General features: G+C 49.4%; 1 protein-coding gene across 1 annotated transcript; it reads left to right on the top strand.

Moving 5' to 3' along the window:
- The first annotated feature begins 6,648 nt into the window (after positions 1–6,648).
- ZNF367 (zinc finger protein 367) lies at positions 6,649–13,413 on the top strand. The gene is made up of 5 exons (XM_084503246.1): positions 6,649–7,504; positions 7,789–7,939; positions 9,479–9,598; positions 9,996–10,134; positions 10,737–13,413. Exons 1-5 carry the CDS (start codon positions 7,067–7,069, stop codon positions 10,975–10,977), a joined length of 1,089 nt encoding a protein of 362 aa, XP_084359372.1. The 5' UTR covers positions 6,649–7,066; the 3' UTR covers positions 10,978–13,413.
- Positions 13,414–13,646: the final 233 nt, after the last annotated feature.

Below are 13,646 nucleotides of genomic sequence, written 5' to 3'. Positions count from 1 at the left end.
AGACTGCTCGCCAGGTGCTGAGCAATCCCACTGCAACCTTGTCGTTTTTAGTTGCAGAGTCCCACACCTTGACCTCAGTTTGGTCCCATGTTTCAGGCTCATAAACTGTCCGATTGTTAATGAGGAGAATAAGCTGTAAGGTTACCAGGACAGTCTTTGTTTCCAAGGACGAATGATTCCCCATAATGCGCAGCTGCTTTACCAGCCGGGGCAGTTGTGTGCACAGGTCCACTTCTCTCAGCTTGAGCTTCTCCCCAGCTCCGGTGTGACCATTTCCAGAGACTTTCTGTACGAGCTTCTCTGAGCATTTTGCTGAGTCTGGCCGAACCTATCCTCATGAGGCAATCAAAGTGCCTGTTCCCGTCCTGGTCTCCGTTCCTCTAGCCTGTTCCTCTTCACTACTTCTTTCTGCTTCTTTATTGATGACGTAACTTCATCACATCTTGTTGCCTTTATTTTTAATTGAGGGCAGGCTCCCCTCTTATACCCTTTACCCCACAGCAGTTCTTTTCAAAACAACTTTTCATTGGTCAAGCAACTTTGCAAATAACAGCAACAGCAAACACCCAGCAACTTCCATGCCTTAACGGCTGGAGAGCAAGCAACCCGAGACCGCATGGAGTCTCCTGAATCACCCTGCTTTGTTCCCTCTAAACTCTTTCACGTTTCTGACGGCATCATCTTTAAGAGTCTAATGTTATCATCAACCATGGGGCTTGCCGACCCCCATGGCCACACTCCCACATCTCCCCCTTCATTATTAGTATCAACCATTTTCTCGACATGAATTACCACTCCATATATAACAGAAGTACATCAGTTACCATCCTAGGGGAGGTAGATGTTTAATTTTTATTTCTGAGAGAGTTTCACATCTTTACACTCCTGAATCATGATGCTCTTCTCAAGTCCAACTAGAAGGACAGAACATAGGTACTCAAGTACTGTGTTCAGTTTTGGGCCCCTTGCTACAAGAAGGACATCGAGGTGCTCGAGCGCGTCCAGAGAAGGGCGACGAAGCTGGTGAGGGGCCTGGAGAACAAGTCCTACGAGGAGCGGCTGAGGGAGCTGGGCTTGTTCAGCCTGGAGAAGAGGAGGCTCAGGGGCGACCTTATCGCTCTCTATAGGTACCTCAAGGGAGGCTGTAGCGAGGTGGGGGTTGGTCTGTTCTCCCACGTGCCTGGTGACAGGACGAGGGGGAATGGGCTAAAGTTGAGCCAGGGGAGTTTTAGGTTAGATGTTAGGAAGAACTTCTTCACTGAAAGGGTTGTGAGGCATTGGAACAGGCTGCCCAGGGAGGTGGTGGAGTCACCATCCCTGGAAGTCTTCAAAAGACGTTTAGGTGTAGAGCTTAGGGATATGGTTTAGTGGGGACTGCTAGCGTTAGGTCAGAGGTTGGACTCGGTGATCTTGGAGGTCTCTTCCAACCTAGGCAATTCTCGAGCACCTCGATGTCCTTCTTGTAGCCAGGGGCCCAAAACTGAACACAGTGCTCGAGGTGCGGCCTCACCAGAGCCGAGTACAGGGGGACGATCACCTCCCTAGCCCTGCTGGTCACACTGTTTCTGATACAAGCCAGGATGCTGTTGGCCTTCTTGGCCACCTGAGCACACTGCTGGCTCATATTCAGCCGACTATCCACCATCACTCCCAGGTCGTTCTCTGCCTGGCAGCTCTCCAACCACTCATCTCCCATCCTGTAGCTCCGCTTGGGGTTATTGCGCCCCAGGTGCAATACCCGGCACTCAGCCTTGTTGAACTTCGTGCAGCTGACCTCAGCCCATCGGTGCAGCCCATCGGTGCAGCCTGTCCAGATCCTCCTGCAGAGCTTTCCTACCCTCAAGCAGATCGACATATGCGCATAGCTTGGTGTCATCTGCAAACTTACTGAGGGTGCACTCAATGCCCTCGTCCAGATCATCGATGAAGATATTAAAGAGGACCGGCCCCAGCACTGAGCCCTGGGCAATGCCACTAGTGACCGACCTCCAATTGGATTTGACTCCATTCACCACGACTCTTTGGGCCTGACTATCCAGCCAGTTTCTAACCCAATGAAGCGTGCGCCAGTCCAAGCCAAGAGCAGCCAGTTTCTTGAGGAGAATGCTGTGGGAGACGGTGTCAAAAGCCTTGCTGAAGTCAAGGTAGACCACATCCACAGCCTTTCGCTCATCCACCCAGCACGTCACTTTGTCACAGAAGGAGATCAGGTTCGTCAAGCAGGACCTGCCTTTCATAAACCCATGCTGACTGGGACTGATCACCTGCTTGCCCTGCAAGTGCCGCGTGATGACTCTCAAGATAATCTGCTCCACGAGCTTCCCTGGCACTGAGGTCCAACTGACAGGCCTATGGGTCCCTGGGTCTGCCCTCCGGCCCTTCTTGTAGATGGGCGTCACGTTTGCCAGCTGCCAGTCAACTGGGACCTCCCCCGATAGCCAGGACTGCTGATAAATGATGGATAGTGGCTTGGCCAGCTCCTCTGCCAGTTCTCTCTGTACCCTAGGGTGGATCCCATCTGGCCCCATCGACTTGCGCACATCCAAGTGCTGTAGTAGGTTGCCAACCATTTCCACGTGGATAGTGAGGGTCACATTCTGCTCCCCATCCCCTTCCACCAGCTCAGGGTACTGGGTATCCAGAGAACAACTGCTCTTGCCGCTAAAGAATGAGGAAAAGAAGTCATTAAGCACCTCCACCTTTTCCTCATCTCTTGTCACTAAGTTCCCCCTCACATCCAGTAAAGGCAGTAGATTCTCCTTAGTCCTCCATTTTGCATTGATGTATTTGTAAAAACTTTTTTTGTTATCTTTAACAGCAGTATCCAGATTGAGCTCCAGATGAGCTTTGGCCTTCCTAATTTTGTCCCTGCACAGCCTCGCAACATCCTTATAGTCCTCCTCAATGGCCCACTGTTTTTCCAAAGATTATAAACCCTCTTTTTTCTCCTAAGCTCAAGCTGCAACTCTCTGTTCAGCCAGGCCGGTCTTCTTCCACGCCGGCTCATCTTTGGGCACGTGGGGACAGACCGCTCCTGCGCCATTAAGATTTCCCTCTTGAAGAGTGCCCAGCCTTCCTGGACCCCTCTGCCCTTCAGAACCACCTCCCAAGAGACTCTACCAGCCAGTGTCCTGAACAGCTCAAGGTCAGCCCTCCGGAAATCCAAGACTGTGGTTTTACTGATCCCCCTCCTGCCTTCTCCGAGAATAGAGAACTCCACCATTTCGTGGTCACTCTGCCCAAGACAGTTTCTGACCACCACATCTCCCACCAGTCCTTCTCTGTTTGTGAAGAGAAGGTCTAGCGGGGCATCTCCCTGGGTAGGCTCACTAACCAGCTGTGTCAGGAAGCGATCTTCCACGCTCTCCAGAAACCTCCTAGACTGCTTCCTCTGGGGTGTGTTATGCTTCCAGGATAAGTCTGGGAAGTTGAAATCCCCAAAAACAAGCGCTGATGATTTTGCAACTTCTGCCAGCTGCCTGTAGAACTCCTCATCCGTCTCCTCATCCTGGTTTGGCGGTCTATAACAGACCCCCACCAGGATGCTTCCCTTGTTGGCCTTCCCACTGATCCTAATCCATAGGGACTCAACCTTATAATTCCCAGCCTCAAGTTCCACGACATCAAAACACTCTCAAATATAGAGAGCCACACCACCACCCATTCCGTGCTGCCTGTCCCTTCTGAAGAGCCTATAGCCAGGCATTGCAGCACTCCAGTCATGAGAGTGGTCCCACCATGTCTCCGTGATGGCAACCAAGTCGTAGCCTGCCTGCTGCACGATGGCTTCCAGCTCCTCCTGTTTGTTACCCATGCTGCATGCATTGGTGTAGATGCACTTCAGTTGGGCCATTGCCTTATCCCCCAGCCTTGCCTTTTTTCCCCTTGGCACAGCTCCAACAAGCCTTGTTTCAGCCCCGTCCCCCTTCTTACCTAGTTTAAAACCTTCCCAATGAGCCCCGCCAGCTCCTGGGCTAGGATCCGTTTTGCCCTTACAGATAGGGACCCGTCTGTGGCCATCAGGCCAGGTGCCGAGTAAAGCACCTGGTGAAAAAAAAAAAAAAACGCACAAAATTCCTGTGTTGGCACCAGCCTCTGAGCCACGTGTTTATCAGGTGGGCTTTCCGTGTCCTGTCTGTACCCCTCCCTGCCACCGTAGGGATGGATGAAAACACCACCTGTACTCCCGCTCCCTCCACTAATCGTCCCAGCCCCCTAAAGTCCTGTTTGGTAGACTTGAGGCTTCTTTCTTCAGTGTCATCACTGCCAGCCTGGACTATTTAAAGAGGATAATAGTCAGAGGGGTGAACCAGGTTGGGAAGCTTCCTGGCAATGTCCCTGACCGTGGCCCCAGGGAGGCAGCAGACTTCCCTACGGGTAGGGTCAGGCAGACAAATAGGGCCCTCTGTTCCCCTGAGAAGGGAGTCTCCCACAACAATCACCCTTCTTGCTGTCCTGGTGGAGGCAGTCCTGAGGCGTGGAGTTGACTTCCCCGCCCTAAGCATCCTCCTGGGTAGACTTTCTACCTCATCCTCACCTACTGGTCTCTCAAGCTCCAGGGCCTCAGCTCTGTTGCATAAGGGCACCTGGGAAATTGGGGCCGGTAGGGGTGGGTGTTGCTTGCGAGGTGGAGCAGGGACCTGTTTCCATTCCTCCTCAACTCCCAGGTCCCCTCCCTCTGCCTGACGGCGACAGGGCAGGGGATCCACCCCCATTTGGAGTGTCTCACCCCGGTACCTCTCCTTGAGGCCCTGCAGGGAGTTACTCCACCAGTCTATCTCCCGCTCACACTCTCTGATAGCCCTCAACCTCTCCACCTCCTCCTTGAGCTCTGCCACCAGGCGGACCAGGTCATCCACCTGCTCGCACCTCAGACACACTGTGTCTCTGCCACCCTCTGAGGGCAGCAGCAGGCTCAGACACTCCCTGCATCCAGAAACCTGAACTGCCTCATTTTTTGAGCTGGCAGTCGGTCTGGGTGGATACAGACTTCCTAGGGAGAGCTCTCTGCGCAGAGTCTGATGGTAGACTGTGTAATGGCTCATTATTCTGGTAATTTACCTCTGAGAGAGAGCACTCTCTTGTTTCTACACTAACTAAACCACTAAAATATCAGTGCTTTTATCTATTAAGTTGATAGAACATCATCAAAATATTACAAGGAACAAACACAATTAGTATTGTTCAATTAAGATACTGTAGCTCAGATTATTTTTTTATAACCGTCTTTACACAGTGTGACCTTAACCATCAGTTTTATATGTATGGCTGTGTGTAATGAAAAGCAGCGAGTCCTTTAGTCTGTGCATGCTGTGCATGCGTTTCCCATTCCAGTAGCAGGATCTGGACAAAGAAGTCACTTCTCTCCTCTTGGTCATCGTCATTGCACAAAACTTTAATTTTCAGACCAGCTAATATATCAGAAACGGCATCAGTTCACTTTTGCACTCTTTGCACTCTTTTGCCCTGCTTCCTAATGTGCATAACAAAGATCTGTTATTTCAGACTAGATAAATTAACAAAATCTGCGTAAAGAAGTTGATTCTCAGCTAGGGCCTTGGGAATCGTTTCAAAATTTCACACCTACCTTGAGCTAGCACAGGATAATTACGGAGATATTTAGTTGCTTGCTTCTATCTTACTGCATGATAGCAACTCACAGTATCTACCATTCTATGTACCGAACTGTAACATTAATTCTATCCCTCACTGGAGTTTCTGGGTAGCTACCTGTAACACTTGCAGCATCAGCTACACAGTTCTGGAAAATTGTAAAAGCTATTCACCGTTTGTTTCCAGGACGCAATTACTTTAATACATCACTATTTATTTATTTATTTTTATTTTTTTCCAAATGTAAGTTGTTCTCTCACAGGAACTTTCTCTTCCGGGTTATTTTTAGGGCTGAAGTTTCGAGTGGCACAGATCCAAGCGTGTGCAAACCTGTTCACTCATTTTGGAAACGGTGTTTAGTTAAAGGCTGTTGTGTTTTCTTCTCAGGCCTGGTAAGTGCGTGGGCAGGACTTTGGCACGTAGCAGCAAGCTGGAGAAGCTGGAGTGTCAGTAGCATGAAGACGATTTTATTTAAAGAAACGCTAGGGACCTTTTCTAGTTACGTTAGAGAGGGTAGCCGTGACGAAGTGAACCGCAAGGCGTAACGAAGGGGCGCCTGGCATTAATCTCACAGATTAACCAATAATGACTCCTGTACAAATTACTCATTTCACAGCCTCTAATTGGGACAGCTGCGATGGTGCGATAGCGAGGCGGAACCAGCGCGCGAGCTGAACCGCCCTGGCTAGAGCCGCGCTGGCTCTGACGGGAGGCCCTGACGAGACCCCGGGCCTGCCAACGGCCGCCGCAACCGCCATAACGGCCGCCCCCCCGCTCAGCCCCGCGCCCCCACGCGGAGGGCACCGTCCCCGCCCCGCCCCTCCCCTCCCCCCCCCCGCCACGCGCCTCTTCCCCACTCCCGCCCGCGGCGGCCCCTTTAAAGCCAGCGCGCGCCGCGCCGCCATTGGTGCGGGGGCCGCGCAACAACAACAGCGTGCGCCTCGCGCCCGGCGGCGGGGCCAATCAGCGGCCGCGCTCGGCGCGCGGGGGCCGCGCCCTGTCCAATGGGGAGGCGGGACGGCGGCCGCCTCCCGCCCGGGCCCAGCTCCTGGGGCGCGGGGCGGGGCCGAGCGGGCTGCCGGGCCGCGCGATTGGCCGCGGGGAGCTGCCGCTCCGTGACGTGGGGGGTGCGTTCGGTGATTGGTTACGCCCAGGCGCGAAATGTAACGCGGGAAAACCCAGGGTGCGGGTCGCGCTGCGGGCCGGCGGCACCGGGACCGGCACCGGCAGCGGGGCGGGGGCCGCTTGGCAGAGGCGCGCGGGGCGCTATGGCCGCCGGCTGCCGCTGGCGCTGCCGGTGGTGACCTCGCGGCTCCGGCTCCAGCAGCGGGTCGCGATCGCGGGGCAGGCACCGAGACCCCTCCGGCGATGAGCAGCGGCTGAGGCGCGCCCGGAGCCACCACAGCAGCCGCCCCCCAGCGCGCCCTCGCCGCCGGTTCCGCCGCCAGCGCCGATGGCGGAGCGCCCTCCTCCTCCTCCTCCTCCTCCTCCTGCAGCGGCGGCGGCCCCGCCGGTGATCTTCTGCCAGGACTCCCCGCAGCGCGTGCTGGTGTCCGTCATCAGGACCGCCCCCATCAAGCCGTCCCCGCGGCGGGGCGGTGGCGGCGAGGAGCCGGCGCCCGCCCCGCCCGTGCCCACCAGCCCCGGCTTCAGCGACTTCATGGTCTACCCCTGGCGCTGGGGCGAGAACGCGCACAACGTCACCCTCAGCCCCGGCACCGGCACCGCCGCCTGCGCCTCCTCCTCCTCCTCCTCCTCTTCCTCCTCCTCCGCTGCCGCCGAGCCCGCGCAGCAGCCCCGCGGCGGGGCGGCCGCGGACGCCGCCCGGGACGAGGAGGAGGCCGGCAGCACGGACGGGGGGGGCGGCGGCCACCGGCACCGGCACCTCAAGGTGAGGGGCGAGGGGGAGGTGGTGGGGGGGGCGCGCCGCCGCCGCCGCCCCCGCGCGCGGTGAGGTCACTTCCGCGCGCGCGCGCCCGCGGAGGGAGGGAGGGGGGGTGGGGGGGGAACGGGTGGGGGGCGCCCCCCCCCCCCCAACGGTCGCGGGCGGCGGTTAACGGCCGCGCTGCTGCCGCCGCCTGGCGACTGCCCGCCGCGGCCCCGGGCAGGGTGTGGGGGGTGTTGGGGGCTGTGTGGGGGCGGCTCCCCCTCAGCGCTGTCCCTGCCCCGCCGCAGGACAGGACCCGTCGCGGGCGGCCCCGCGCGGACACGGTGCGGGACCTGATCAGCGAAGGGGAGCACTCGTCCAGCAGGATCCGCTGCAACGTCTGCAACAGGGTGTTCCCCCGGGAGAAGTCGCTGCAGGCGCACAAGCGGACACACACCGGTAAGCGGGGGGCGTCCCGTGCCTCCCTCACCTGGCTGCGCGCGGCCGGGCGCCAGGGCCTCACCTCCGCCGCCCCTGCTCCTGCCCGTCCTTCCCAGCCGCAGTTAAAGTGTAGCCATGGGAGGAGAAAGTATCTTGTAAAGCCCTTCCGCGGCCGGCACAGCGTGATACTGTGTGGCTGGAGCGCTGCGTGAAAAGTTGAGATGCTCTGGGAGTCGCTGTCCGCCTCTCCCTCCTGCCGGCTGCTTGCTTAGAGTCTGCTTTCTGCCGTGGGGGTTGTCACGCTAACTTAGCGACCCGCACACACAAAGCAGTTCCAGAAGTAACATGCAGTGAAACGGAGATCCAGCGTCAACGCATTCAGTACCCTCACGAACTAGAAATTAAAGGGAAATGCTGTTTTTCATTCCAATCAAATACATTTTCCTTCAAGTTTGTGTGTTTTGTTTTATTTTTAATATGCTGTGAGCTATCGTGGTTCACAATACCACACAGCAAAGTGAAAAGCTGGCTCCCACAGTCTCTTTTTCTGACTCTAGTGCATAAGGCAAATCTTGTTACTAACACTAAGCACAAGTTTCCTCGTGCTCTTTGGTCAAAAGATGCTTTCATTTCACTTGCTTATGTTAGGTGTCAAACTTCCACGTTAGATATGGATTGCTTAGTTGAGCAGAACTTAGCCTGATGTTACTCCAGTAAGTCATGGTTAACCTCACTTTGTCATCCTTTCTGAGCGGTGGTGGCGTGGCACACCTGTGATTCTCTTGAGACAGAGAGGAGATACTTGTCATCTGAATTCTTCACGTTGAAGTTTGCATGGAGAAGTCGTTTTTGAAAGCTCTTTGGAGACAGCTTTTTTGGCTGGCATAAGCTTATTTTGATACTTTCACTTTTCCAACTTTTTCCAAATAATTTACTGAAACTATAGTGAGATACTTCTGCAACTTCATACATTGCTATATTGTTGATCTTGGTTATTTTACTCCAATTTAACCTATGGTAATGATAATATATATATATATAACGATATCATAATATTATATCATTTATATACATTATGCTATATCATAATATTAGATATCATATCATATATATTGTGATATAATATTATTATATGTATAATTTATATATATATATATATATATATGGTTACAACCTGAATTATATTACTTCAATTATTTCACTTCATATGTTTCCTGCTCTGTAGGTGCATAGTTTCATGGGACAAAGGTTGTGTAGTACTCTGCAAGGGTCTTAAAAAACAAAACAAAACAAAACAAAAACAAAAAACATGGAAAACCTATAACTTCATCATTTCTCTGGAGGAAAAAGTGTTATCCATTAGCATTGAATATCTCTGTGGGGTGAGAGTGGATCTTGGCTGTCTGGTACAGTAATGCTTTCTGAGTAGACAAGAGTGCCTGAGTGGGTAAATGAAGAGCTTGCTTGTGCAAATATCAAGCCAAGGATGACTAGTGGATACTATGACTCCTCTTTTATACACAGCTTTCACAAATCTGTTCTGTTATTATTTTTAAGGTGAAAGGCCTTATTTGTGTGACTACCCAGACTGCGGGAAAGCCTTTGTTCAGAGTGGGCAGCTCAAAACTCACCAGCGTCTCCACACAGGGGAGAAGCCTTTCGTCTGCTCAGAGAATGGTGAGCCAGAGAATGACCCACGGCTTTCAGAGTTAGGGTCAGCCTACTGCTGTAAATGTGTGCACATCAGCAATCTATCAAAGCTTTGGCTCTTAACTTTGGAAGAGCTGCTAGAGACGAGAGTAGCCAGCCAATCTGCATCAGCATCCAAGTGTGAATTGAAGGTCTGCGTATGTTACTATATAGTGTTACTAGTGATGTCTGTTGATACTGATGTATAAAATGATTGGGCGTGTTACAAACCTTGCCAAGTAGAACTTGTTTTCAACTGTATCTAGGCTCTTCTAGAGTGAGGAAGGCTAGATTTGGCAGCCTCTTCATCCCACAGATATTATGGTTGCTCAGCGGTTGACTGCTTTCCTTACCGTGTCTTTCATTGGCATTTTGTGCTTTTAAGGCTGTCTGAGCAGATTCACTCATGCAAACCGTCACTGCCCCAACCATCCGTATGCCCGCCTGAAGAGGGAAGAACTCACTGACAGCCTGAGTAAAAACCAGACAGCTGACAATAAAGACGTGGCTGAGTGGCTAGCAAAGTAAGTTCCCATATGGTGTGATCTTTGTCTAGATAGTCATAAAAGTGGCCTGAGAAAACACTTTATTCTTAGGAGGCGAAAAACAAAAGAAAACAAACCAGAATCAGCTGTGCCTCTAGCATTACTTGTTCCAGCCTTGCCTGTCCTTTAAGAACTATTGACTCTAAGTTAAGACAAAGTTCCTCATGAGAAATGTCTTTTTTTAATTTTATTTTCTCTGCTTAAATGTGTTTTTGCTTGAATAACACTTGCTAATAACTTGTTAGTACTGCAGCCTTCCATCTGAATTTGCATTTATATGAGGGACATGAATTGTGTGCACACAGGTAGCCTGTTGGGGGATACCATGGGGCAGAATGGTCTGTCACAGATGTTTGCTTGGGCACTTCCCCTTTTGGCATTTTAAATGTAGGTTTCTGACAGCTTAAATACTACCATATAAGGGCTGAAAGATAAAACAAAGTGCAGTGCTCAGTTGTGTGCCAAGTTTAAAAAAAAAAAAAAAAAAAAAAAAAGCCCTTGAGTCTTTTTTGCTAGCTTTGAATGGGTTGGCACATGAGTTGTATGTATTTCAAAAACGTTCTTCACATTTGATTTTCTAGATACTGGGAGACTAGAGAACAGCGTGCTCCTGCTTTGAAAAGTAAAGTAATCCAGAAAACCGATCAGGAACAGCAGGACCCGATGGAATATTTTCAGTCTGATGAAGAGGATGGCGAAGAGAAAAATAGTGCTCGCTCAGCTGCTCGCCGCCGCCGCCTCCAGGAACAGCGTGAACGTATGCATGGTGCTTTGGCTCTCATTGAGCTTGCAAACCTAGCTGTGGCACCACTCCGGCAGTAGATCGGGAAGAAGTTTGCCTATACAAATTACTTCCTGGTGGTACTTAACCAGTTAGATCCTGGGCATAAGCTAAGCACCTTATTTGCTTATCACAGGCTGCTATTCTGTAGAATTTATGAAGAATGTTGTTACCCCATAACATGGGGTGAGAGAATTGCACTTTTTGTAAGGTTAAAGATAGATGTAAAGTTTCTAAGTATTTTGTAAATATAGGGCTGCGTAATGCAGGGTTAACAAAGTACATGTGGGAAGCTAGATTTTGCAAGGTTAACTCATTTATTTGAAGCAGTTTTCACAGGAAGCACTAATCACAGTGTTTCACTAATCAGTGTTTGTGATTAGCAGAATGGTACACGTGGCCAAAGAAGGCTGACAAAAAGAAAAGTATTTATCTGAACTATTTAAGCAAATTTATATAAAGTGGTAGGTCTGAAGATACTGTAAGCACCAATGAAACCACATTTTTCTAAATGTCAGTGTATGTTTTACCTAGTATCACTGATGTATAGAGGGCAAAGCTTAGTTATTACAACTTGTAGAGGGGAAGAAGCTGCTTCATGCAGGTGAATTATAGAATAGTTCAGGATCTTCGCTGTGACTGCTCCAGGTATGAGGATGACTTTGCTCTTTTACGTGTTCTGGTTTGATCTCTGGTTTGAATTTATTGGTAGCACTTGTTATTCCTAGCATATGATGTTAGGAACTTTTGCACATTGTTGTGTTTATCTGAAAATGATTAGTCTTGCAAAGTCTAGACAAAGTTAAACAATTGGTGATATTTTTGTCCGATATTTTTTGGCCCTGTAACGATTTGGCACTTGTTTTTGTTAATAAGGGGGTGTTTACAGGGTGGTAAGGATTTGTAGTAAACTATTCTAGATCTCCTATTAGCAAACACTAAGTTTTAAAGTCTTGCTTTTACATGGTTATTAGCAAATAGAAGCCTCCGTATTTTCTGTGCATAAAGCCACCTTATTGCTTTACTTACGGATAACATGCCCATTTTGTGTTCACTAACTTTAGCACAGCTATCAATTAAACACTGCAGGAAAATATTCACTATACAACTAGAAAATAGGCTTCCAAAGATAGTTACAAGTGTGTTAACAGTGTGATTTCTTGTACGTCCCAAATAAATGAAGTTACAGAACGCTGCTTAGTAATATCAGATGCTGATATAAGATGTTTAGTGGGATATTTTGTTACTTCATGAATGTTGTATACTTTTGAATACCATCGTCTTATGGTAATCTTGTTCTGTATTTTGCTTGGAAGGCAACCAGAGATTTGTAATATGCTAACAAGATGTTATCTTCAAATCGAACTTTTTTCTTTTTTTTTTTTTTATTTTATTTTTGCAGTTGAGCTACTGCTTGAGGGGATATTAATAATTCATTTACTGACCTGCTTGCTTTTAACTCTTCCTTCTCATTGAAGGTCAGGAAATTCAGATGAGAAGGGAAGCCACTTTCCCTCTTGTTTAAGCAAGAGGAAAATAGCATTTTATCAATCACTTGATACAGACTGACTAGATGCCTACAGCTGTTCCAGAATAGTAAGTCTATTTTTCCACCAGAAACTGCAAGTGTTGTATTATGTTCTTTGATGGTTGATAACCTGTTGTGGTAGAAAATTGTATTAACTGTGTTTGTTTAACATCATATGTTCGTGATGCACTTGACTAAAGAGTCATTGAATATTTAAACAAAAACCACCACCAACAAAACAAAAAACAAAGATCATGTTTGTGGAATGTAATTAATTTTGTACCAGTTATACGGTTTTAACTTCTGCTTTCAGCTGGCATCAGGCTCATTTATTTTTTTTTTTAAGTCTTTTTGGGCTTAAAAGTCTGAAACACTTTGGAGTCATTCTGGGCTCCTTAGTCTATGTAAAACTGGTAATTCAGGGTATAGATTTAGAATGTGACAAATTGGTTTTGACTGTTCAGTTGGCTACATGCAAAGACTCTGATCTCAAAATGAGTCCTGAGTGTAAATCTGTTGTATTACCAAGTTGTAACTTAGAATTGTTTGAGTAGTATTTCACAGGGCTCAAAATCTTCAGCTCCGTTGTAATCACCAGCTGGTTGCAGGCTGAAGTCATAACTTCGCTGGTTGATTTTATTTTCTTCAATCAGCTGTAAGGTTTTGGACAACTTGCAGAATATTTCTTTCAGTATGACAAGCATGCTGAATTCTACTTAGCTGTAGAGCAGATTCAGACAGCTCAAGCTGTTTTGTGTAGTGACAGGTTTGGGTTAAGATACCAAGTTAAAAAATTAAGGTGTGGAAGATTGCTTTTTGTATTATAAAGAAGTGATTACACACAAGAATCTTGAAGGTTGAATTGTTGTTTGGCATGACAACAGCAGAAGAGTGAATGTGCCGTTATTTCAATAGATGCTTTAAATAAAGAGTTGGTTTAATTTTCAAATCCTGTGATGTGCGTGCTGTTTATAGTAATTCTTAGTATTTCCATTCTTCCTTGTTCTTATAACCCCATCCGCCCGACCTGTGGCAGAACAAAGAGGACCCGTGTCCCTCCTCTTGCTGTGAGGTCCTCCTCTTTTCCGAGGAGATGGGTCTAAAACAAAGCAAGCCGGTGGCTCGCAGCTCGGGGCTGCCGGCGGCTCCGGGGGAGGGCTCCCCGCGCCCGGCGCCTCCTCA

Source organism: Aythya ferina (genome assembly GCF_964211825.1).
Source record: "Aythya ferina genome assembly, chromosome: Z".
Lineage (NCBI taxonomy): Eukaryota > Metazoa > Chordata > Aves > Anseriformes > Anatidae > Aythya > Aythya ferina.
The sequence above is the reverse complement of the archived record's forward strand: the minus strand, read 5'-3'. Positions and strand labels throughout refer to the sequence as shown.